At 40.1% G+C, this 24794-nt stretch overlaps 1 protein-coding gene across 7 annotated transcripts in view; it reads right to left on the bottom strand.

Annotated features, from left to right (window-relative positions):
* CNTNAP5 (contactin associated protein family member 5) overlaps positions 1-24794 on the bottom strand; it is a 299942-nt gene that overhangs the window by 25482 nt on the left and 249666 nt on the right. For 6 of the 7 annotated variants that reach the window (XR_008577724.1, XR_008577725.1, XR_008577726.1 and 3 more), the window contains 3 exons: positions 18077-18316; positions 16263-16487; positions 969-1099 (listed from right to left, as the gene is read on the bottom strand). Coding sequence is in view for 4 of the 7 variants with exons in the window: in XM_054830600.1 (XP_054686575.1) it covers positions 969-1099; positions 16263-16487; positions 18077-18316 (596 nt within the window). In the remaining 3 variants the exon portion in view is untranslated. The remainder of the gene's footprint in view (positions 1-968; positions 1100-16262; positions 16488-18076; positions 18317-24794) is intronic. The other variant, XM_054830602.1, reaches the window with a different exon arrangement.

The following is a 24794-nucleotide window of genomic DNA, read 5'->3' as shown; positions in this document are numbered from 1 at the left end:
TGCAGCAGACAATGCAAGAGTGGTACTTGAGGAAAATCTTGGCTTTTAGCATAGGCCTCCTTCCTAGATAATCAGGCCTACCCACTGTAGTTGCGTGCTAACTGTGTTATCATTTTACTACCCAGAAATGGAAACTGTAGAGGAAAGAAAAACTGTGGTGCTCCCTGTGCTTCTGTCTCCTCCTCATTCTATTCTTCAACACATGGCTTCTTCTCTTTAGACTCTGCCGCACTTCCCTATTAAATGACTGCTGCCCAGATCTAGCCAATTTTTTTTTTTTTTTTTTTGTCGTATGAACTGCTATAATTAGCCTCAGAAGGAAAGCAGAAGGACCAGTAAGATGGTCATTTTCTCCTTGCCTTGAAAAAACAGGCAATGCAGGGAAACAGGGCAGAAGAGGGTTCTCATCTCTCATGAGGCTGTCACAGTCAGCATGGCTTCCTTCAAGCAAAGGGACAGCGCATCATCACGCACGTGGTGGCTGCACCCTGCGTTCCCTCAGCCTTTCCTCTTCTGTGAGAGTATAAGGCAGCTGGGGTCACATTCTCCCTTGAGACACATATCCCAAATGAAATGGCATTCCCAGGTGCTCATTCCTCAGCTGTTTTTATCCCTTTGGCAGCACCGTGTGCTTCCTCTGGGACTACAGGTCACACAGACATCCCTAAGCCCCAGCACCGCTCCAACAGTCCAGATGACCTTCTGGCCTAAGGTGTTTCCTAATTCACAGATTGTTAGAGATAAGGGAAGGGTGACTCTACGGAAAACACCATGGTTGGGGACCCTTTGAGGTAGGGTCTGGATGGAGCTTTGGTCTAACCCACAGGGCTGCTCTGCTGCTTGACCAGCTTTGGTTGCACCAGATCAATGTGAAACCTCTGCCTCCTGCTGGCGATCGGGCATTGAAATCAGTGGGTCTGTCTGTGGCATGAAGTATTATTTAACACTCGGCATAAGCCATGGCATACCTGAATAACAAGCTCTCTGCCTTCTCTGTTAATCTTCACATTGTGCAGCTCTCGGTTGGCAAAATTTCCAGAGTCAATGGTGAAAATGAGGAGCCCATCCTTACTCAGCTTGTATCGGACCTGTAAACTTCCTTAAAAACAGAGCAAAATTCTATGTATAAAACCGGCGTCAATAATGAGATGCTCTTCAATACCTTTACACAACATATAACTAATTTTCTTTTTATTACAGCAGAGTAATAAGGTTAAAAAGTCAAGAAAGAGGTTAAAGAAGAAATGAAAGAGTTCAAACTGTAATAAAAAGTGTGAAAAAATAATGCACTGGAAGAGTTTTCCTTCCTACTAGCTAACAAACTCTGCTATGGAGAAACATAACTTAACTGAGTAACTAAGTATGTCAAAGGAGAGCGTGTCTGTCTGCAGTTCAGACATTTAACACTGCCAAAAGAAGCTGATCTACATTAGTCTGTTAAGGATCGCTTCCACCAGAGGGCACGCAGGTCTTGCACTGTTCTATTAAACTAATATTGGTGGATTTTACTATACCTTTTCATCAAGATGTAACAGGCAATGCAGAAGACAGTGACAACTGTGAGAATTATAAGTTCATTTCAAACATTTAAAGGCCCAGACTCATTATGATTTATATGCAATACAAGAAAAGATATATTGTAAATGATTATACAGAAAAAATATTTTTACTTTCGTGTTCTAACATATTTGAACAAAAATATATAATTCATATAAAAATGAATGCCAAACATCTCTCTCAGTCTTTGTATCAAAAAAAGTATTGTGACTTCTGATAAATAACAGTACCATAACAAATCAAAATGCACAAGAAAACAAGGAATCCAATATGAATTTTAATCCTTCCACAAATGACTACAGGGAATATATATATATGTGTGTGTGTACGTATGTATAGATATGTGTGTGTATATAAATGTAAAATTTAAAAGGAAAAGAACCTATTCTGATAATATCCTTTCAAGCTTACTTCTCTGGGAATTAAGAGGCAGGGAGAAAAAAATTCCCCGAACTTTTTGAGCTCTTTTCATGCATCAGCAACCAAAATACATGGAAGAACAGTGGTGTCAGACAGTTAAAAAGCTTTTCTGTGGCTACTTTGTTACTGTCTCCAAGGAGAAAATGAACGCTGACAGCACCACCACCCTGAGCAAAGGGTCCTTCATTTATTCCTGGTTCTGACAATCATCATAAAACCCCTCCTATCTCCCTCCATTTCAGTGCTTATGTTAGCACAAGTTCAAACTATTCCAAGCATCACTAGATTTTACAGAAGGCTGCAGGCAACTGTTACCTATGCTGAAGGACAGGGATCGAGTGACTGTCCCTGACGGACGTGTTCACACTGGTTTAGCTCTAGGGCCGGTTTCAGTGCTTGCAGGGGCGATGCTTGCGCGCACATCGCGATGCAGCGCCACGTCAGAGAAGCCCGCGGTACGCCTGCACAAGCTGCTGCGCGTGCGTGGTGCGCTGCAACGTAATTCAGAGGCACCTCTGGCCCCAGAAGCAGTCTGGGTGTTTAATGAGGTGAGTGAGCACCCCTGCTTGGCTCCTATCTTCAGCCATATTAATGCTGCAAGACTGCTTGCAGGTCTAGTGAGAGAGGACATGGGGAAGTTCTCCTTCACTACATCATGTGGATGTACCTGCTCCCTTCAGCCTTGCATGTCCTCCCGCAATAAGGTCAGCTCTGTTGTCCTACAAGCTACTGTAAAACCACATTATAAAGAGCTTAAAACAATGTATAAATTTCCTGCAGAGGGAGAATTTTGCCACCTCTACACAACTCAGAGTGATGGTGGTAGTCCTTCCAGACTGGACCCAGAGTCCAGTTAACGTCATCCCTCCTCCTTTTCCCTCACCAGGATGTTTGGCTGCTCAGGCTCCTAAAAGCTGCACTTTTTGTAACATTCAGTGTATCCCAGACGAGCACTGCTGCTGAGATTTGGAGGACAGAAACAAAGCTTCTAAAAATGAGAGGGGAAATGAGAATGAACTACTAGGATGAAGGCTTTTTGGCTGATTGAGAGGGCTGCTGGATCAGGTGAGCTTTTAAAGTGAAAATAAAAATTAAAAAAAAAAAGATAAAAGGCATTTACTTTCTCACACACAGTCATGGATGTTAGAGGGGAATTTGTGAAGAGATCAAGGTCAGTAACAACTGCTAAATTATTCAGTGTGATATTACAGGTCCTGATTCAGCTGCCCCAAATCATACTGTACAACTCCCATTCCTTCATTGCATAGCCAGGACAAGGAGCTACTGTCTATCACCATTAATGTCACACTCAAAGGTCCAAACTTAAATCACAATCCCATTTTCTGTTACTGAATGAAAGATGCATCAACAGGGAATAACAGTGTAAACATCTTACAGTCACTTTACTCTAGAAAGACGTGAGAAAAGAAGCCCAAGTGCAAGGAAGTTAAAGGACCTTCTTCAGACTTGCTCAGTAGGGCAGTGGGAGAGTCGATATACAATGGAAAGGTTGTCTGACCCTGCACACCACAGCTGAGATGACCACACAGAATAAGATGAAACCAAGATGTGATAGTGTAACAGATTGGTCCAAACTAAAAATCATGTCTCAGCAGAAGTACATTATAGGCTGAGTCTTACCTGGAGCCTTTGAAAGGGGTGTAATGTGAAAAATGCAACAGGGCCTAGACTTGGTCTGTGATCTTGTGCTTGTTCCTTAGTTTGTAAAAGTAAAAACAAAAACTCTGCTCTTTTCAAATTCTATGAACAGACCAGTATATAAAATATAAATGGTACTACTATATCCAGGTGATCAACATAACGACCAGTAAAGTTGTGTTCAAAGAGTGCCAGCAAGAAACGCAATCATCTACTTAGGCTCTCACCTGCTGCAAACAGGGATTTACCTGTTGACTTCATCAAAGAAGCACTGATTTTAAACCAGACACCATCTGTTCCATTTGTTGGGAGACAATGGAGTAGGTTCTTGACATCCATTAAGAACAGATCTTACTTTCTATAGTGGTACGATTTTACCTTAAATCATTTAAAGAGACCAGTGAAGAGCATCTTATTTTATCAAATTGCTGTGAATTCCAATGGCAACCATTGAATTCAAGTCGGCATTTTGCCTGGGGTCACATTTGCGTTAATATAAACCAGAAGTACATGGGCTCATCTCTCCAGATGTGTTTTGGAATTTGCACCAGTGTAGCTGAGAGCTGATTTTGGCTTGCATTCAGTACCAAAACTGTTTTCAGAGTACAGAATAATTCGTCTGGCAGATTACATTGTCATTTTGCTACTTGACAGACAAAATAAATGGATTATTAATTAGAATTATTATTAATAATTTTTTTTGTCCTCTGAATTTTGATTAGCTGGTCTGCTGACTTTCTCCATCACATCAGCCCAGTGTCAACAACTGCAAATAATAAACTGTGCATAAACCAGCTCTATTCTCCCGATTGTCTATTCTCTCTCTATTTTGCATCATTTTTGCCTCACAATAGGGATTCACACTAATCATGAGCAGGGTAATTTCTGGCAGTCTTGCTGCAGTCATGCCTGTCATCCTCTTTTCAGCTCCCTGTGTCTAAGCATGCACACCTGGAGTGCCATAATGCTCAAGCAATGCACTGCCTGTTGTGTTTTCTTCCTTCTCTAATGTACGTGGAATTGCTGGAGGCAATTTCTATTAAGTCCATAAAAGAGGAAGGGAAGGAAAGAGAGAGGTATCAGGTTTTTGGCCTTGGGCCGGAAAATTTTACCAGGCATATTACCCCAGCAGTGTTAGGTAAGAGTAGATTCACACTTGATTATTATCATCATCCCTTTCGGCTTCAAATTCTGCAGACTGCAGATCAGCATGGAGATACGCTGTGCTAGCTCCAGAACAGCCCAAGAGGGGAGCAGGCATAGCTTAGCCACAGTGTTACTGACCGCAGCGGGGCCTCTTCTCACCACTTCTGGAGGAAATGGGTCCACGTGGGCTGCCAGGCTACTGTGATGAGACCACTACCAGTATCAAAGTGGGCTCGCTACACACCACTGTGGTCTTCAATCTGTAGTAGTATAATCCATGCCTGTAGGACTGAATGACATCTCTCTGTTGATATCAAACAGCTACAGAGCCATTTTAACAGGATTCCTGGGGGTCTCTCATTGTGCAGAAGGAAGTTCTGGGAAATAGAGACCAAAGGGCAGTATTTATGCCATCCCACACTGGTGACTAGGTTGGGGATGATGTTTCTGAAATGAAACACTCCCAGGACACTCGTTTAGTGGTAATGGAGGCCAGGGTTAGTACTTGCTAGTGGTACACTAACGATCAGTGTCAGCATAACCAACCTCCAGGCAGCTACAGGAATAGCACGGTGTCTTCAAACTGCTTCTATCTCTTTTGCTGAGGACAAGAAAGATGTAGCAGCAGCTCTTAAGTCTAGTGGTGATAAGGACATTAAACTGGTTAGAGATTTCAAAATGTTCAGCCTGAAGAAGAAAAAAATATTCCCAAACTACGCAGTGTGAAGAAATACCTCGGCCATCATGTTACATATTCTATGTTCAAAACCTTTTCTGATTGAACATGTCAACAGGAGAGATGTGTTTCTTTTGCCCGTGTCTACAGCAGTGCCTGAGTGGAATGTCAGAACCATCTGGTGGCTTTGTGGCCTATGCCCACTAACTTTACATTCATTCTGGACTGCCAAAGCTTGTGTTGAAAATCAAATAGTAATTTTTAAATCATCATCTAGAAAAGGGAGCATGGAAAAATGTTACAGAGAGCGTTCTAGCTCAGGAAAAGACTTTCTGGCTTGAAAGTGCTAGATAGTTGGCAAAAAGATTAAAGCAGCCCTGCAGAAATCAAAACAATGGATACCAGGAATTCGGTCTATAAATCCATCATTCATAAGCAAGGTTCTTGTCACACATGTCACCAGGACCACAGCTCTTGTGTCATTTAGTTTTGAAGAACCAAACAGCAAGGAAGGGAATTACATGCCCTAGGAGTCTGAGACTTCTCTGCAGGATCTTCATTTTTAGAAACTGGTTTTAAATGAGACCAGATTGAACCCAACATCTACGCAAACTTCAATAGCACTTTTTAATGACTTAAACTGGCTGGAGCAGCTGGCAAGACATCTTGCACCACTCGGAGAAGCTGAGGTTAGTTCAGGGAGCACATGTGGGTGGCACACGTAAAACATACAACTTTATCACCATCACGTACCATCAGGAAAAATTATTTAAATCAGGGCAGCCGACAACTCTTATTCGGGGAAAAATGTGCATGTATAAAGCAATGAAACACTGCAATAGCAAAAGGGCCTTGGACCTCTGCATGTCCTATTGTCTCAGAGGCACCCAGAAACACAGGAGTTAAGGACCAACAGAACCTCTTACAGCTGTCTCAAGCTGGCGGTCACCCTCATCAGACTAAGACGTTAATTACACCACCGCATCACCCTCAGCACTCACCAGGCTATAGCTAAAAGAGAAAATAATTAAGAAAGTACGAATTAAAGAAAGGGTGGAATATATTAGTGAGGCTATTGATGTTGCTATTATAAAATTTAAAAAAAAAAAAAAAAAAGTATTTTGCCCAGAAAGCCACTTGCAGCTCATAAGGTGGAAATGTTTGTTCATTCCTGATTGCAGAACAGCACATGACAGTTTTCAGTCGTCTCTACCACAAAATACCTTTCTGGCAACTTGCACAGCTTCAGCGTGACAGTGTCCCTCTTCATAGCCTAGATATTTAAAAATGAACCACCGCTTTCTCCATTAGGAGCAGCTGGCTAAGAAACCTGCTCCTTAATTAGCAGCTTCTCCCCAGGGATATTTACTCAGTAAATTTACTCTTCAGTGGAAGTGCCGCTGGTGATTCGAAAGAACAGAGCCCATCTCTTCAGCGTCCAGTGGCGTTTAACTAAGAAAGTACTTGCACAATTTTAAGAGGTGCTGCTATTTGTTTTGCATGAAGAAAACAAAGAGGCGAAACTTGAACATGTTTTCTGACACAATTACTCAGCTATTGCATCTGCTTACATGACAACGTTTCATAGGGTTTAAAAAAAAAAATCCCCCCCCTCAATTTTTTGTAATCTCTCATGGTAGTGAAAAAAGTAGGAGCTTATTTGAATGCCTTCCACTCAATGCTTGAGACATTCAGGACTTAAAGATCATATTCAGGCCATCCTATATGAAAAAAACCCAAACAACAAACACCAAAACAAAACACTTTCACGTTGCATTTCTTCAACTTAGAAAAAGCACAACCTCGAAAGCCCCTAAAGGAGCCTATCTGGAGGCCCACGACCTCAGTTCACTCTGCAATCCTGCTAGGCAGCTGGAGCCAGATTGAGAATGTCACTTCAACATCAACAAATGTAGCTAGTTCCCTTACGTGACTGACAAATATGTTTAACCTTCGTAGACATCTCATTCCCACCAGCCGCCAGTTGGCTTAACACAGACTGACCAGCAATTAAAAAGGAACTGGCAGATGCTTCTTGCTCCAAAGCTAGAAAATATTGCAAGTCTAAAAGATGACCCAGAGGACCGCAGTCATAGAGCTCATCATGCACATATTGAGTGGCTTAAACATGGAGTTTATTCCGGTGATCTTAAGGGGAACATGCGTCTAAACAAAACAGCCCGTGTCCATGCCGATGTGGCTGGGCCTAAAACGGGAACAGGGCTAACCCCTGGATGGGGGATAATACTAAACACTGTCTTTCCAGTTAGCTCATGGGTAAGCTTACACAGGGGTGTATTTATGTACCCTGGAGGTGATGGACAGACCACTGCCACAATACGGGATCTACCAGCTTGATGACAGCTGAAAAATCATCTTCCTTCTTTGTGTCACAGTTTATCTGTTGGTGAAGTACATGAACGTTAACATCCTTTGGAAAATGACATGAAACCTTTGCTGAGCAGCAATTTTAAAAAATCCTATTAGTCATTATGATTATCTCTCCATTCCTAGATACTTCTTTTTGATGAAGGAACTGGTTGCTGTTTCTTTTACACGGTGATGCTACATTAATTATCTTTTTTCCCTGAAGGTGACTGAATGTAAATATGAAGGAAAGAGCTGAGGGCATCAGATGCAGTTAAATCTCCCTGAAATTACCTGCTTTCTGATGGTGAGATTTATTCTGGTAAATTTTATACTATAACTTTTCTATCCATTCTTTGGAACTTTAAAAGTCACTTTAAGACCCTTCATTAACAAAAGCTATCTGTATGACACTTATTGGATCTGATGCTCAGATCTATCCCCCTGTCTTTAAACACACGCTGGATGCCATTAGTCTTCTTATGGTCAGACATTCAGTAGGCCCTATGGTTTACTCACCCTTGTATGTAGAAAAAGCTTCCCAGACTTTCATCTCACACTGTACTTTTCATTTAAGACTAGTGTAGCAGCCAGGCTGGCAGGAAGAGCTTTTATTCTTTACCCAGTGAATGAAATAAAAAGTATCATCCTACGAATTTTATTCCAAAAGTTCACCCTGGCTTTTCAAATTATGCATCATCACTAACTCTGTACGAACAGCGCTCAGGCAAAAAAGACTGAGATCCTCTGTTGTGATACCCTGAGGATTTCATACCAACCTGCCCTCACTGAGATCCTGGATCATGGTTTCCATTCTTTTCCTAGTATCTTTCAACCATTCCTGTTTCAGTTTTGGCCGTACAGATACCTATTCAAGCAAGGACATGTTTCACGCTGGCCTAACAAACAACCATAATGTTCAGCAATGAGAACATGGAAAAAGATGACCTGAACAGAATAAATGAAACAATCAGTTTGAGCACTACATGATGTCTGTGGAGCCAGAGAGTGAGCAATAATCTTTTAAATAACACTAGAGAAAAATAATCATATGCCTTTCTTCTCAAACCTCCTTTAAATTCTTAACTTGCAATAAAGACAGCATAGAACTTTGTGGATTAATTGCTTTCCAAGGTTAATGATCCTTGTTTGTGTTGAGCTCTATAGACACTGCCTGGCTGGCCACGAATATCTGGGAAATGTTCTGGTCCCCTGACCAGTAAGTCCATCTACGCACTGCCTGTTTCATAGATTACGCTAGGGTCTGACTGGAGAAGTTGGGTCCTTTAATCAGTGACCTTCTCCTGATTATAGCAAACTGTCAAGATTTGAGTTTCATAACAAGCCACAACCATTGGCATACAAAGAACTGACTCATGTTCTTAAGTCATCTAATGGAGCAAAGTAGAGGAAGGGTGAAACATTTACTTAGCAACAATTGTGGTGCAAGAATCACACAATGGTAGTGTTGTGATGACTTTTCTGTAGCAAAATGCAGGCTTATACACATATACTTTCACTACTTTACCTTCAAATGCATACTTTTGCAATTTTTCATAGAATCATAGAATGGTTGAGGTTGGAAGGGACCTCTGGAGGTCATGTTGTCCAACCCCTCTGCTCAAGCAGCGACACTTAGAGCCAATTGCCCAGGGCCACGTCCAGACAGCTTTTGAATATCTTCAAGGATGGAGACTCTGGGCAAGATGTGCCAGTGTTCAGTCACCCTCACAGTAAAAAAGTGTTTTCTGATGTTCAGATGAAACCACCTGTGTTTCAGTTAGTGCCCATTGCCTCCTAAATGGCCTTGCAATGACATCATCCAGCTCCCTCAGCACTCATGGGTGCATCCAATCAGGGCCCATGAACTTACATATGTCCAGTTTGCTTAAGCATTCCCTGACCTGATCGTCTTCCACCATGTGTACATCTTCCTTGCTCCAGACTTTTCCCCTGGTCTTGACCTGGGATTCCTGAAGGCCAGTCTTGCTAGTAAAGACTAAGGTACAAGCATCCAATTTCATCAGGCAAGATGGATGAAGTCACCTTTTCATTATCCAGCCAGTAAAACTGATTTGTTATGGGAAAAATTAACATGCTAACAGAGATACTACAAGCAAGATAGAAAAGGATGTTTGCTTGGACCCAGCCTGGCTCTTCCTAGTATTATCAGCTTGGGCTCCATGTTGTGTGGAAACAGCTACACTGCTCCAAGACAGCACCTGAGCCAGCGGTTCCGCTGAACTACAGCTCTCACTAAACAGCTCTCTACATCCATAGCAGAGATAATTCACAACTTAAGAATATCTATAAAATGACTACTATCAAGCCTCAGGGCTAAAGGTTTTGGTGTAATGGGTTCTGAAAAGACCTTAATTTCAGAATTACTGAAGAGCATATATATATATATATATATATATATGCAGCATCCATTTAAACATAGCAGTTTGTGACTGACTCTTTGTGCTTCCTCCCCACCCCTTCTAGGACAGCTCCACAGAAATCCAACAATAAAAATTATTTTCAACTGCAAAATGCAAGCTAGGAACTTAGGTCTTCTAGGAGATAAACACCTCCTCCAAGCAAATGGGAATGTATGTTTTCTTCCTAGCTGAATATCTGCAGCTAGTGGTCTGGAGTTTTATGCCAGATACCAGTAAAGTTCAAAGTCAGCCTGTATATATGCAGAGCACAGATCAATTATTAACAGCATGCTCAGCCTTTCCTGCTCAATGTAATCCAATTACAGTTCCCGTGTTTTTCCCTTGTGGGTCTCCAGAACATCTCTTGACCCTTCAGTACAGCAAAATGATCTTCATGAGTACAAACACGTCCATGAATTGAGCTAATGAGACAGATCTTTTAGTTCTTTCCTCTTGGAAAGCAGATAAAGAAATCTGCCAGAGTCCTTGGCTGAATGTTGTGGCTGCTTCTCCTTTCAACTAAGTCTTGCACACTTAGAGTGCCATATGCTAAAACAACAACAAAAAATGGGTTTGGATGCCAAGTCCACCTCTTCCCTTAAAGGCTTTTTAGTGCTGGATTTGAACTGAAAACTCTAATCAGTATTCCCATTTTCTATGAAGCGTGCTTACAGCAGAGAATCATCCCAGGGACCAAGAGATATTTCTAACCACAAGAGTTGCTCTATTTACATAAAGAAACTGATTAGGAGATCTCCTGACACCCCAACCCTTTCTACTCATGGTGCCACAGCCAGCCTCCCATTTACAGGCAACTGGGGAAAATTTCTTTTACATTCACCATTCCTGATCAAACTCTCACTGCACCCTCATCCAGTAAATAAAAAAAGATTTCAGGGCCAACTACAACAATTGCTTGAAATTATATTCAGAAGATATATAGTTCTATCCTCCATACAAAATCATTTAATGGCTGTGAACCAGTGCTAGACTGGGAACAATTCTCAGTCACTCACAGACAGTTGTTTGAAAACTAGTCTCCTCAACAAAGCTGTCTTCCACACTTCCCAACACAACTCGCTTTCCTGCTCCTGATCTGTTAAAAATAACTATACCTGAACCTTGGCACCATTTTCCACTTCAGTCGCATAAATTGTGCAGGTTGTTCAATGGGTGTTGGAAGTCTGTAAGCCAGAAGGTGTTCTCAAAAGATAAGACTATTGCACTAGCAATAGCATATCCTAGAGGGTCTTTCTGCAGCGGTTGGTTATGTTCTGTGGTACCCACATCCCAAAACTAAAACCCACAAGGTGGTAAAGCAAAAGAACCAACAGAATCACCCCCAAAACCCACCCCAGTGTTTCAGTAAGTCCTATTTTCCATAATTATTTTAGCTTTGCCCCACTGAACTCCAGAGTGCACAGTGTGAACCGAATCAAAAGATTCTTTGCCTTAAAGACTGAACTAGATTTTTTGCCTTTTTTTACCACTGAATGACAAAAGCTTTGGTTTTCTTGAGAAAAGTTGTTGGAGGTGCAGCTGAACAGACTTGCAAGGCAAGAACAATAAGGAGAATTTGCATGGCTTCCTCAGAAGGGCTGCTTCCGACTCAGAGACAGGAGGAGATTACAGTGGATTTCTAGTTTATTAAAAAGAAAAAAATCAGTAGCTTCTCTACTGATGACGTTTACTTCTTTTTTGCAGAGTGTGAATTCAGCTCACCTCTATTACAGGTTTTGGTTTCTTTTCCTATTTACTTCAAATATCAGCTGATTTTAAGACCTTATAGGACAGGGCAGTGGAGTTGATCTAGGTCCTGCTACTATATTCTGAGTATCAGAGTAACAGAAGAATTACTCAAGCTGTTTTCATTTGTACTTTTGTTTTTAAGTGTGCTTTTTTCCCTGTCTTTAATCTTTCCTATGCAATTTCAGAGCCTTGCTTTCCAAAAGAAATTGCAAACAGAGCTCACTGTGATGGCAATAGGTACTAGATAGAAACAAAGGAAAAAAAAGGACTCAAATTGTTTAGTTTCTCATGAGATCAGATGATAAATACAGATAAATTTTCAATCACTTTAGGACAGTTTGAGATTCTATCTCCTTTCTTTGATGCTGGCTATCTGCTGTTTTTCTAGATTAGGAATCATATTATTTCCATGGAAAAAGCAAACAACACTGAGAATCAAAGACTTGGGAAAGCATTTTCTAGACAATATACTTCATCATATTGATATCACATTTGATTACTTGCAGAGGGGGAGGAAGAATGGAGAAAGGAGAAGCACTAACAGTTTCTTAACATTTTTCTCCTCCATCAATTATTGTCTTTAGGGATCAAGGCGAAGATTATAATATTAAGGGACCAGTAATTTGGTGAAATCATGTAAATTAGCAAAAATGTACAGTGAAAAATTAGCCTGGGAAAGAAAAAAAACCCTATGTTTTCTTGGCAGTAGCTTCCCATGATGTGAATAACTTCTGGAGACTGACACATTGAAAAGGCCAGTTAGAGATGTTTACCCATTTTCTATAGCTTAGCAATGGGCTATATATTGTATCATATCCTATACGGGCTATATACTATAATGGGCTATATATAGTATTATATACTATAATTTGAAATTTCTACAGCATTGATATTAAAAATGCACTGCCAGTTATTACAGTACTGCTAATCTTTTGGATGTGGGATCCATGGGACTAATACATACCCATCTTTATATGCATACATACATATATACTATATACAATAAAACCACATCTATATATATGTGTAATTTAAAGATCCATGGATACAATATGTAAGACTGTGGAGGAGAGGACAATGCTAAGTTATCACATACAATTTTCAAAGACACATGTATGAGTTAGAAGTGTAAGTATTAACTAACGGTGGAAAGAATCCCTAAAGTCATCTTTAAAAACATCAGCTTTCAAAAATTTACCCATAAGCTGCCAGCACGTGAGCCGGTTGATCAGAGGTAAGAACAACCTTGTGATATAGATAAGTTCTTTGGGTGGGAGCTATTTCTAGAAATATTAGCTGCTAGGCACTACTGAGAGTCTAGAAGGAGGTCATCTGTATAGGTCTAGAATTGTAGCTTCTACATTGACATATGGTGGTACCCAACATCTGTCATAACTTTACCTCCTTCATGAACCACTTGCCCTCTAAGGCTCCAAGCACTGAAAAGGCTTTCTGTGTGGGCAACATTGATCTGGGTGCGTGAAGCCATGAGTGAGCATGAGGAAATTTTATTTCCTTTCTCAGACCTGACACTGGCCTGTTTGGTAGCTCTAAATGAATCATCTTACTACCGCAATTGCAGTGTCTCAATCAATACGTACTGTATCTTCTAATGATATGACCTTCTTTACAGACTGACAGTGCAAAGTGTGTTGGGGTTAAATGGGATTATTTATTAATCTTACTGAAACCAATTGATTTTACAGGAAACATTTCACACCTGTCTGGATTAGACCATAGCTGCCTATAGAAGTTCACTTTCATGTAAGTCCCTTTTAATATAGTCTAACTATGAATAAGCCTTGCAGACACTTTCACTTCTTTTATGTTAAATATTACCAGAAACATTCTTCTCATTGTCACTTTTATTAACTAATAATTTGCCCAGTTATATTGTGGATAATAGAAAAGAGGAATAACAGGATACATGAGTAGCAGCTTGAAAAATACTTACAAAAGGTGAAGTATTAAAGCATACATAGACTATTCCAATATAGTTTCTTAACAAGTGGAAAAGGTCTTGGGATTATAGCAAAGAATATTACTGCTCACCTCTTAAGTGAGAATGCCCATTCCCATTTCACCAGGAGCCTAACCTTTATTTAACCAATCAGTTATCCAGCAGGGACCTGCTTAGGTCCTACTATACACTGTCAGACTCAGCAAGATTCCTGGAAAATGAGCCAATAAGAGAGAAGGAATTGCGCTCACTTTTAATGCTACAAAGGACATTATTATTCATAGTCCAGTAACTTTATGGCAAGCATAAACCTCTTGGAAGAAGAAAGAGTAACATATCTGAACATTATTTTCATTGGAATAATTTCAATTCCAACAAGACTAAAAAATAAGAGGATATGAGATTTAAAAAATTATTACATTTGGGATAAAATGTAGAGAATATGCATGACTGAAATGACTGTCTTGAAAGAATGACACAGAAGCATGCACAGAGCAATGCTGAAAGAGACTTTCAGGACTTAACCAAGGTCAGCTAGTTATCTCAATAACTCTTTGCATATAGTGCTACATTTTACAGTCCAGAGTTTTGGAGCCTGACATCTCACCAACCCTCTAATCTACTGTTATCTTCATTTCACAAGTGAGTAAATAGAGGTGCAGATCTGAGAAAAGCACCATTGTTTAAATTGCCTGAGTGTGCTGAGAGCTGCTCCACCTAATTTCCAGAAGTACTGAGAATCCCTATCTCCGTCTGAACCAAAGCAGAGATCTGCAGATGGTGCAGCTGCCAAAATGCAAGGCTTACTTCTGCTCCTGCTGAGCTGCTACAAGAGATCCTGGTGTCCTGATCCCAACCCCTTCCTCAGCCACCATTAGAGCATCCCTCTTCCAGAACGTCACAATTATAGCTTGCTTATGGTTGTATTTCATCAATAAAAGTCAATTGACTCATGTTCCTAAGGTCATTTTACACTACTCTGGCACCAGTAAAGGTGATTTAAATGGATATTACATTTTCATTCACTTTGGGGCTATTTTCGATTGCCTGAGTGGCATCAAGAGACCCGAGTGTAACTGAGAAGCAGATTCCAAGGTCTCCCCTCAGCAGAGACTAACCTCTGCCACCCTGGAGCTACCCACTGGAATATTCATATATCTGAAAATCATAAACACTTGCCCCTGACAGCAAATCAGAGATGGAAATCTGGGACTGGACAGGAGAGGAGAGAGGGTTTCCTCAGTACTCCCACCGCCCTGCTGCAACTTCACTTAGGGGAGATGGGTCAAGGCTCATACTGTCCCAGGGATTTGGATACTCATCCCCAACAGCCCAAATGCTAGCCACATGACATAACCAGGAGATAAACTACTGCAAAGCCCATATAGAGAATAAAACCTTTTCTGTTTTTCCTTATAATTTCATTTGACAGTTCTTGAAAGCTTTAGCTATTTTGGAATTTGCAAAGCTACTGAGTGGTCTGGGTCATTCGGTCAAATGCACATATTCAACCACATAGCATTAACTTTCTATTGTTCTGCCACAGGCCAGTGACTCACCAACACGCTTACTCATCACTTTCAGTGCTCCAGTGCCTGATAACTCCTGAATAATTCACACATCCTCATTTGTCTAGGATGATATTTGTCTGGAGTGAGTTTTCTGAAAGCACTGCAAGGACTCGGGAGTCACTCTTACTGAGAAGACATAGGGCCTATGCCCCTAAAGTCTTTACATGTTTTCAAAAAGTCCCCACACCATGTACCTTTTAATAGGAAATGGATTTACACCTCATGTTTTGGCTAGTGAGCCTAGAAAACTTTGACATATTCTGGCTTTACTATTCAGAGGCACTGGCCACGTTCTATTGAATCAACCCAGTGACGAGCAATACATGTGCCAAGACAGAATGCAAAAGATAAAACGATAATATATTTCTGCACCAAGTATTCCTGTACATTCATGGTATTTCTCATTCCCTTATCCTGGAGGCCTAATGGGTCTCAGTGTGGAATAAATAGCAAGGAATTGCTATTGTACAGTCTTGCCAAATGAAAGTCAAAGCACATTTTAAGCCCCAACAACATGATTATTCAAAGACTGAATAGGCAAGTGTAGCACTGCATGCCAAATAAAGGGACATAAACAAGAGTGATGGCCATTCACATGAACTGAATACCATGAAGTTGATAAAGTTGCAGACACAGAAATGAACTTAAATCAGTGCAGAATTCTATACTATTCTCACAAAAAACTTAACACAGTTATACTGGTGTTCCTTTGGTAGCAAATCAAGAGTACTTACCATTCTTGGAGAGAATCACAGCCAAATATTCATGAAAGTAGGTGTTGATGTACAGCAGAAGGCTTGGAGTATGTGCCGTGAGAAAGCTAAATGCAATATTTTCCTTGGACATGACAGCATCCGCATAAATGGCAGAGCTTGAGGTGCTTGCATTTTTTGTGACAGGATAAGGTTCTTGGAAAATATAGGTAATGGAAGTGCCGGCTTCAAATAATGCAGAAACCTCTGAAAGCATATATAAACCAAGGGAATAATTTCAGCTATTGCATTTTCGGGTCTCCCAGACACGCATGGACGTGAACTGACTGCCTCAGAAGCAGAACGCTGCAAAATGCCCCTGACCCAGCTGACATAACTGTTCCTTAATCTGGACGAGCAGAGTGTCCTTCCTTACAGTCTGTCTTGCACAGAGAAGGACAGTGTAGGGAGACAGGTCTCTAAATTCAACTATTTTAGTGCTGGAATCAGAGCTCCACAAGATAGAACAGCCCAAAATGTCTGTTAGTCAAATAAATGCTCAGTTCACCAACTTCTGACAGCTGACGTGTAAGGCAATATTCTCTGTCTTCCCCCCACAGTAAAGACAACATATTTGTCCAGTCTTGTTTTTAAACAAAGTCATTATTAAAGCAACACATTGACCCAAAGTCAGCCAGTAAGGGAAGCTGTCTTTGGTAGCTTCAAAAGAAGAGAAACATTTATCTGTGCATGCTCAGGTCTTGAGAACTCACGCTTGTGTTTTCAATAAACACAACATAGCCTGGCCATGAAATACACAGATGTGATACCAGCAGCATGTGAGGCACAGTAAAGCCAGGATGGTGATACCTTCAGCTACGGACTGACTGCAAGTACTTTGTCCAATAAAGCAGCTCCACTTCTACAGCAGCATCTCCTAACAGGACACTATGTGGTGATTTGATACGCCTCTCGTGGCATCGGTGCCAAATCCTCAGCTCATGTAAGTGGGCATAGTTCTGTGGACTGCAGTACAACTAAGCCGATTTACACCAGCAGATGATGCGGCCCACTTAGTAAACCTGTTGCATTTGTGAAGTGAGGGGCAGCCGTGGAAATCAAAACACATTGCACCCTGCTGTTATTGAGCAGAAGTTTTGGTAGCTCCTTCCTCTCTCAAAGAGTATGCTAGCTAAATTGGATGTTCTTTATTTGACCTGCTCCTTTTTTCTGGTGTTGGCAACATCTCCTAGGAGCCACCAGAAAGATTCATCGAGGACACATTTGTCAGAGACCAAACCATACAAATCAGTTTTCTCCCAAATGCTTCATGCCTGCTTTTAACATCTCTTAACATTTGGATGGGTTGTCACAGGGATGGCAAAAAAAAAAAACCAAAACAAAACGTAAAAAGACTATCCCTTTTTGTCACACCATTACCCCAAAACTCTCTAAAGAAAAGCTCTCAAGATTCTGTTAAGGTGGACAAAGCTGGATGAGGCTTAAAAATAATCAAACTAAACATTCAGATATGGGCAGACAACTGTCATGAAAAACTTCAGCCCTCTTTGTTAATGTCTGGGCCAAGTTGTATAATTGAATACAGGAATCATAGTGGGATATAGCTGGCAACTTTAATAATAGTACAACTAGCACCATTTTAATTTCTGAGGTCATCACTGAAGTTAACAAAAGGAGGTGTTATAGCCTGCTTAAACCAAACACTTAGCAATGCTTAAGGGAAAGTTGATATTAGAGTGTCATCCTGTAAGATGGAGGACACCAAGATGACATGGGTGAAACTGTGCTGTAATTCAGAGGCCACTAAGGACTTAGGATCAAAGCTCGCTGCCTACCTTCCTTGCAGAAAGGTCCTTCATAGGCTGAGTTGGTACAATCACAGGAGTAACCATTATACTTCTCCACACATTTTCCTCCATTATGGCACAGGTTACCATAACTGCTGCAATGTCCTGGACATCCAGGTTTAACACCAGGTGTCATTTTAGCTCTCTCTTCAAGGTCAAGTTTCTGTCCATTTAAATGCAGAGATCGAATGCATCCCAAAAAGCCCTTTTGTCTGGAAGCTGTTCCCCCTGAAAAAGAGAGAAAAAAGGACAGGCATTCATCGGTGAGTCTGCATAGTAATCAAAGCCCTGAAGTCCAATCCAGAGGAACAAATATGAATCCATGAATTTAAAAAAAATAATATCTATTATATATCAATGCATACAGTGGCAAAAGATGACAGACGGACAGCCCTGGAAACTAAAGGTCTCTTTTTATCTTTATGAAAGGACTAAAAAGCTGTATGTGACACTTTCTTGTTGCCATTCTTCTCTTTCCTGCCTTATCTACTGCCCTGTCTGGCATTTAAACAGCAAATTCATTTGGGAAAAAGATTAGCTTCTTTATCATATGTCTGCATATCACCTAATACATGAGAAACTCAAACCTAAAATGTTTTTTTTTTTTTCCATTTGTTTCCATAGTACAGAGTATAAATAACACCCTAATCCCAACAGCAGGTGAGTTACACGTGCTGATGAGTCCAGACAGCAGGGATGAATCATGTTCAGCACCAGGCCTGCTGGCTGAAGGGAAATGACTCGAGTCAGAATTTATGCATGACTGCCCAACCTGATGTTGCATGTGAATGGTTGTTGTAGGCAAGAAACATGAGTTCAGGTCACAGTTGTGTCATTTATTACAACTGTTAAACATAATTGCATTTCTTCCTGAAGACCAGAGCTGTATGGATCTATGCAAGAGGACAGTTCAGTGTCTACAAGCTAACTAGCTTCTCATCTGCCTAACGAAATTGCTAACAGTGTTATAGTGAAGACACTTTTGCCATAGGAGGTGGTCTCTGAGAATGATAATAATGATGATTGTTAGAGTACTTTGTGAAAATATCACCATTTTTCTTATTGTAGGCTTTGTTTTGCAGTTGCCAATGTTTTGCTTTTGAAGATACTGCAATTTTGATTGCTGCTAAGAAATCTAATTCTGGTTCAGGAGTTATCAGCATTTGTAGGCTCTGAAATGATAGCTTTATTGGTGATTCTCCAGCAAAAGTATTATGAAAGAAGTTACCTTTCCAAATTATTCTTCTGTAGAAGTTAGTTCTATATCAAAGTGCATGAGATATTACATCTTTTGATAAGTCCTTGCAGAAGACCATCTCTTTATTCATGAATTGTTTAATTAAAGCAAGACTTCTGCAAACTAAGAGAATGAAGCAATAGTCTAAAAAGCAATCTCACCAAAATTCTATTGTTCTGCTATACCATTCTAGCGTATTTTTCTTTCTGGTGCACTAATAGCAGAAATACTGAATTTGAATTAGAATAATTGAATTATAGATAGTATGTGTGAAACAGGTTTATTTCATGCTAATTTTATGATGCCTTTCTCAGGGAAACAAATATTTTCAAATTCCTCTTTGGCCAGCTATTCTTTCCAGATGAGCAAACGTTAGCTCACTTATTTTAAAAGCCCTCTGAGCACAAGAATCAGGCCTTCTGCATTTGCTGCGCTGCGCACACACAATCCTTTTCTTTGGAGATTTTGCTCCAAAACCAAACATACCATACAGAATTTTCAGTAATGTTCAAATAAGTAGAAACGTGATTTATCCCTTTAAGGTTACTCTGTTTTCTTTTTCATGGGAGGTAACCACAAATATTACAAGGATAAATGACAATATCCTTGCCTCTTCTCTGTGCACACATACAAATCCCAGCTGTAACATTTAAAGAATGAGTACAAACTATTGCTAACTATTCCACAGATGTCATGTTTATGGCACTACCCATATTCTTACTGCTCTCTAAAGCACTCTGGAAAGCCATGTAAAATAAAGTTTCTCACTCTTCTTATGTCTGGAGAGTATAGAGCTTAACAGAGACCATCTATATGATCCTAGATCCACACTGTATTGATGAAGCAAATCTGTTTATTATTTGGGTATTTGGGCAGTTTTCTTCAATTGACTAGACCTAATCTTCAAATACGTTCCTGGGAAGCAGAGAAAAACTGAAAACAAACAAAACTCTTCCCCAAATTAGGCTTTGCAGATTCTTCCTACTCTAGTAGGCCTGTTGGACTGGACAATTTCATGGATTTGACCTAAATGTTTTGTTCAGGAAAACAGATTTTAGGATAAGCCTCAGGACCATAAACACCAAGGTTAAGGGTGTTCTTTCCTGAGTGGAGGTGACAGTCAAATAAATCATGCTGCTTTCAGCAAGGTATTTATGCAGCTGAATTTTACTGAGAAGCCTTGGGGCACGAGGAGAGAATCTGAGAGGAGGGGGCAAGAAGCTCACAACCAAGCACTCATAGTGAAGCTTGCTGACACAATTGGCTAAATAATTAACATTATATCAATGAATTGAGGATGTGCTTTAAAAAGTAAAGGACTTTTTGTTGGTAAATACTGGATTAGGGAGGCTGAAGCAGCCTGTAATAAGAACTTTCTTGCTTTGTGTACCCGATACAAAGAAAAGGAAAGGGCATGGGAGTATAAGAATCATCATTATTATTACTCAGGAGCAGGAGAATTTGCTGTGATATTCCTCAGAAGACATCCAAGTCACACCTGTTAGTCTCAAACTGAAAGTTGTACAAAGCAGTCAGGATATACAAGGAGTTAAGCATTAATTCCTCCTCCTGGCCTCCAAGACATCCCAAAGTGTCTACAGATTCCTTTAAAAACAACAACAGTAAACAAAGTATGCCTCTTCTTTTTCTCTCCTTCCTTTTCTCTGTCTCCCAATAAAGTTTTTCAGATGTTGACTCTCTCTGGGGTATGTTGCATTTGGACTTTCTACAACAGACAGGAGATTCACCCAAGGCTTCCTTGCTCCCAAGACAAAACCAGGAACCCAAGCACTTAACTTTGCTAGTCTCCTGAACATATCAAATGAATAGCACAAAAACTTCTCATCAAGGCCTTATGCATCAAATTAACTTCTTAGGATTTGTATTTTGCTCCTCTGATGTTACCAGTCTGAGTGCAAATCCTGTTTTCAGAGAGGTCTGCGAAGACTGTCTTTCCCCTCCACATACTGGAGCGTTATGGTCATGCCTTCTCCACTAGACAAGACAGAGTTTCATCTCAGACTACGCCATGAGAGGAGATGATGACACACCTCCTCCAGGACCACAGGGATACACCAGGAGCCACCTGCACTATCCAAGAGCATGTCACTCATTTTGAATGCTGGAAGCGATTGTCCATTGAAAGGAATGATTTTTGCCTGTCCCTTCAGAGCAAGTAATGTGCCAAATTGGGCTGTTGCTGGGCAGTTTGGTGCAGTTGATGTTATCTAGCCTGCACATTTGTTTGGGGTTTGCTCCTTCTACTCCAATTTTTTTTAAATTAGCAGAAGCAGCAGAGTCAGGTGCAAGGATATCCATGATGTGACTCAGGACTACAGAGCAGTCTAAAGCAGTTAGATGCCCAAGACCCACTAAAAGGAAGTGAGAAATGGTTTTCTAACTCCTTTAGGCTGCTTTAAAATACAAACATGTTTGATTTTGAGTGTACTGGCAATGAAAAATCATTTCTCCCTTCCACTTTGCACACACAGAAAGCTATCTCAGAAGCCACCCACATAAACCATGTGTGCCAATCTTGGCCTTAAGCAGACATTCTGTCTTTATTTGAAGTTATTGCAACAAGTGTAGCCATAGAAAAACTCTGGTAGTACCTAGATAAATACGTAAGTGCCCTGTGAGCCTATCACAACAGCTAATCATACAAACATTACTTTACACTTTTGCCTCTTACTGACTATGCAGAACTGTTTCTTCATAACATAGAGGAACCGTAATTGGATACAGTCAGGTATTTATAGGAAGTGATGAATTTACGAAGAATTGCAAATTTGAATCCTCTCATATTGTGTTGCTATGGATGAGGAGATAAGACAGGGATTAAATTTGAACACCTCCATTTTGACTCCCCTCCTTTTGGTTTTATCTCCAGGCAGATCCAGTAAGAAGGTAGCCATTTTCTATGGTTTATTTTGAACAGCATGCGTAAGAAATCATCGCTGCAGTGGAATCCTGGGAACATCAGGCAATGAAAATTTATTACGCATGCTATGTGGCATGCTGGCCATAGCAAATGCTTAGGTTCTGCTCCCCCAAAAGACAGATGTGCAGGGCAGACATCATGTCAGCAAGAGGCAAGAACAATCAAGAGCATTGAATCAAACACAAAACAGTGCAATGATAAGTGGTAGGGCAGAACTGAATGGTGAACAGGTGGTATGGAAGGAAATTACACCTAAATTCCAGCATTTCTGAGAATACAATGAATAGTATAAGCATATGGAAGAAGGAACTGATTCTCAGCTCTATCAAATCCTTTTATACGATACTGATGTATAAAAGAGATTGTGGGGTAAACAGAAATCACTATATCAGTGCATCCTTCCAGGATATGTAAAACTCATGTGAATTCCTCTATCTGTGATGTTGTACCAGCTCCAAAATGGAAGCATTTTTGGGTGCATTAATGTGCAGATTATAAATTACAGCTACTCTACGCTTATCAAGGCCAGGAGTGAAGAAGCTTTCTCGCAGATAGTACTGTTAATCCAAGTAATGTAATGTGAGTTCAAGCCCAGTAAGACATGCCTAACATTCAGAAATGCAGTTTAAGAACATTAAACACACCTATGATTACACCTAAGTACATAGAACAAGTTGAAAATTGATTATTACCCTAGCAATGACCCAGATAGGCTTAAGTTCAAGAATGTGCACAACTCAAAATTAGCACAGGGAAAACGTAAGTCATGGTGAGACTCCCAGGTCCTGCTATGGTCTCTGAACATCTGGATTTCTCTGCTGGAATAAGCAACCATGACATCCAAACACTGAACTCACTGTCATTATATATCAGTTAGTATCCCTCTGAGACAAGTCAAGTGCACATTTTTCACACTCTTCACGACACAGCTTTGCATTAGTTCACAATCAGTGTTTTCTCCATCTAAAAGGACTAGACAGTTGTGATTTGGGGTTTTTTTATTTTGTTTCTTATGGAAGAGAATATTTGCTTACACATGTGGTATATTTTTATCTCTGAATCCAGTCTTTTTAAGTTCTTTGCCCAAATTTAAGAGAGAGAATATTATGTTCTCCCATATTTCAAGAAAACTGGTAGCAGGGTAAATAAGAGAGAAACAGCATCAAGGTCTCCACTCAGGAAGACGGAAACGTGAATTCATCCCTTACTGGACATAAAAGAACCTACACACATAAAAAAGAAATCCTTCTCTGTGCTTAGTCATTGGAAAATCTTCAGTAAAAGCCTAAATCTTCTAAAAATACCTAAGTCAGTCAATCTGAAGATAAACTTCCAAGGAAAGTCAGGCCTTCTTAACTCTCATCCTTACAAAGTATTTAAAGGCTGATTAACTTTCTCAGAATGTGTCAGTATCACTGGATCAGAAGTAAATGAAGCACAGCTCCACAACTATGTACAACTGACTGTTATGTTAACGTTGCTGGAGAAGGCTTCTGTTCAACTTCCTTTACTATAAATCATAGAAAGTAAAAAGTCTTTCTGGTAGGTCAACTTTTTAAAAAACAGCAACAAACTAACATAAAAACCCAAGAGCCATATTGATAGAATGATATCATAGAATGGTTTGGGTTGGAAGTGACCTCAAAGATCATCTAATTCCAATCTCCCTGCCATGGGCAGGGACACCTTCCACTAGACCAGGTTGCCCAAAGTCCCATCCAACCTGGCCTTGAACACTTCCAGGGATGGGGCATCCACAGCTTCTCTGGGAAACCTGTTCCAGTGCCTCACCACCCTCACAGTAAAGAATTTCTTCCTAAAATTCTAATCTTCTATTACATACAGTTCCAAATATATGTGATTTTTGGGTTAAGAAGGAAAAATCTGGACCAAACAGAAGTAAAAAACTCATTCATAAAACAGACAGAAACAGTTTACAAGGAATTAATTGGTCCAAATTAGCCAAACTCCTTTAAAATTAGCTTATATGACAACTGGGCCTGTAGTCAAATTTTATAAATGCCCAAATTTATTTTATATGTGTGATCTACTGTATATAACTCCCTAAAAGGAAAAGACACAAAATGGCCTCACATATACTGCATATAGGCTGACGTCTCTGAAGCAACAGGAAAATAATTGTAGTTTGAAAGCTACAGTAGATCTCCATTCGATCATCATCATAATGCTACATGATACTAATATAGTACCTTCATCCCAAAGGATCAATAAATCCTTCCAGAAGAAAAATAAACTAAATTAAATTTTGACATTGAGCCTTATTTATGAGATTTACAAAATATTTGAATTGATTCTGGAGAAGAATCAAGGGGGAAAAAAAAGGTTATATCTTAATGACTAGCTACCTCCAGTGTGGAAACAAAGTTTCATGTTTAATTGGAATGAAATAGGGAGATTCAATCAAAAAATATTTGGAACATTTTTAAAACTGCAAATCACATCAGTTATATAGATTATAAATTACGAATGTGCATACTAATTGTGGAAAACCCTTAATCACTGTCAGT

This window comes from Grus americana, chromosome 6, assembly GCF_028858705.1.
Source record: "Grus americana isolate bGruAme1 chromosome 6, bGruAme1.mat, whole genome shotgun sequence".
Classification (NCBI taxonomy): Eukaryota; Metazoa; Chordata; class Aves; order Gruiformes; family Gruidae; genus Grus; species Grus americana.
This window is presented reverse-complemented; position numbering and strand designations above follow the sequence as displayed.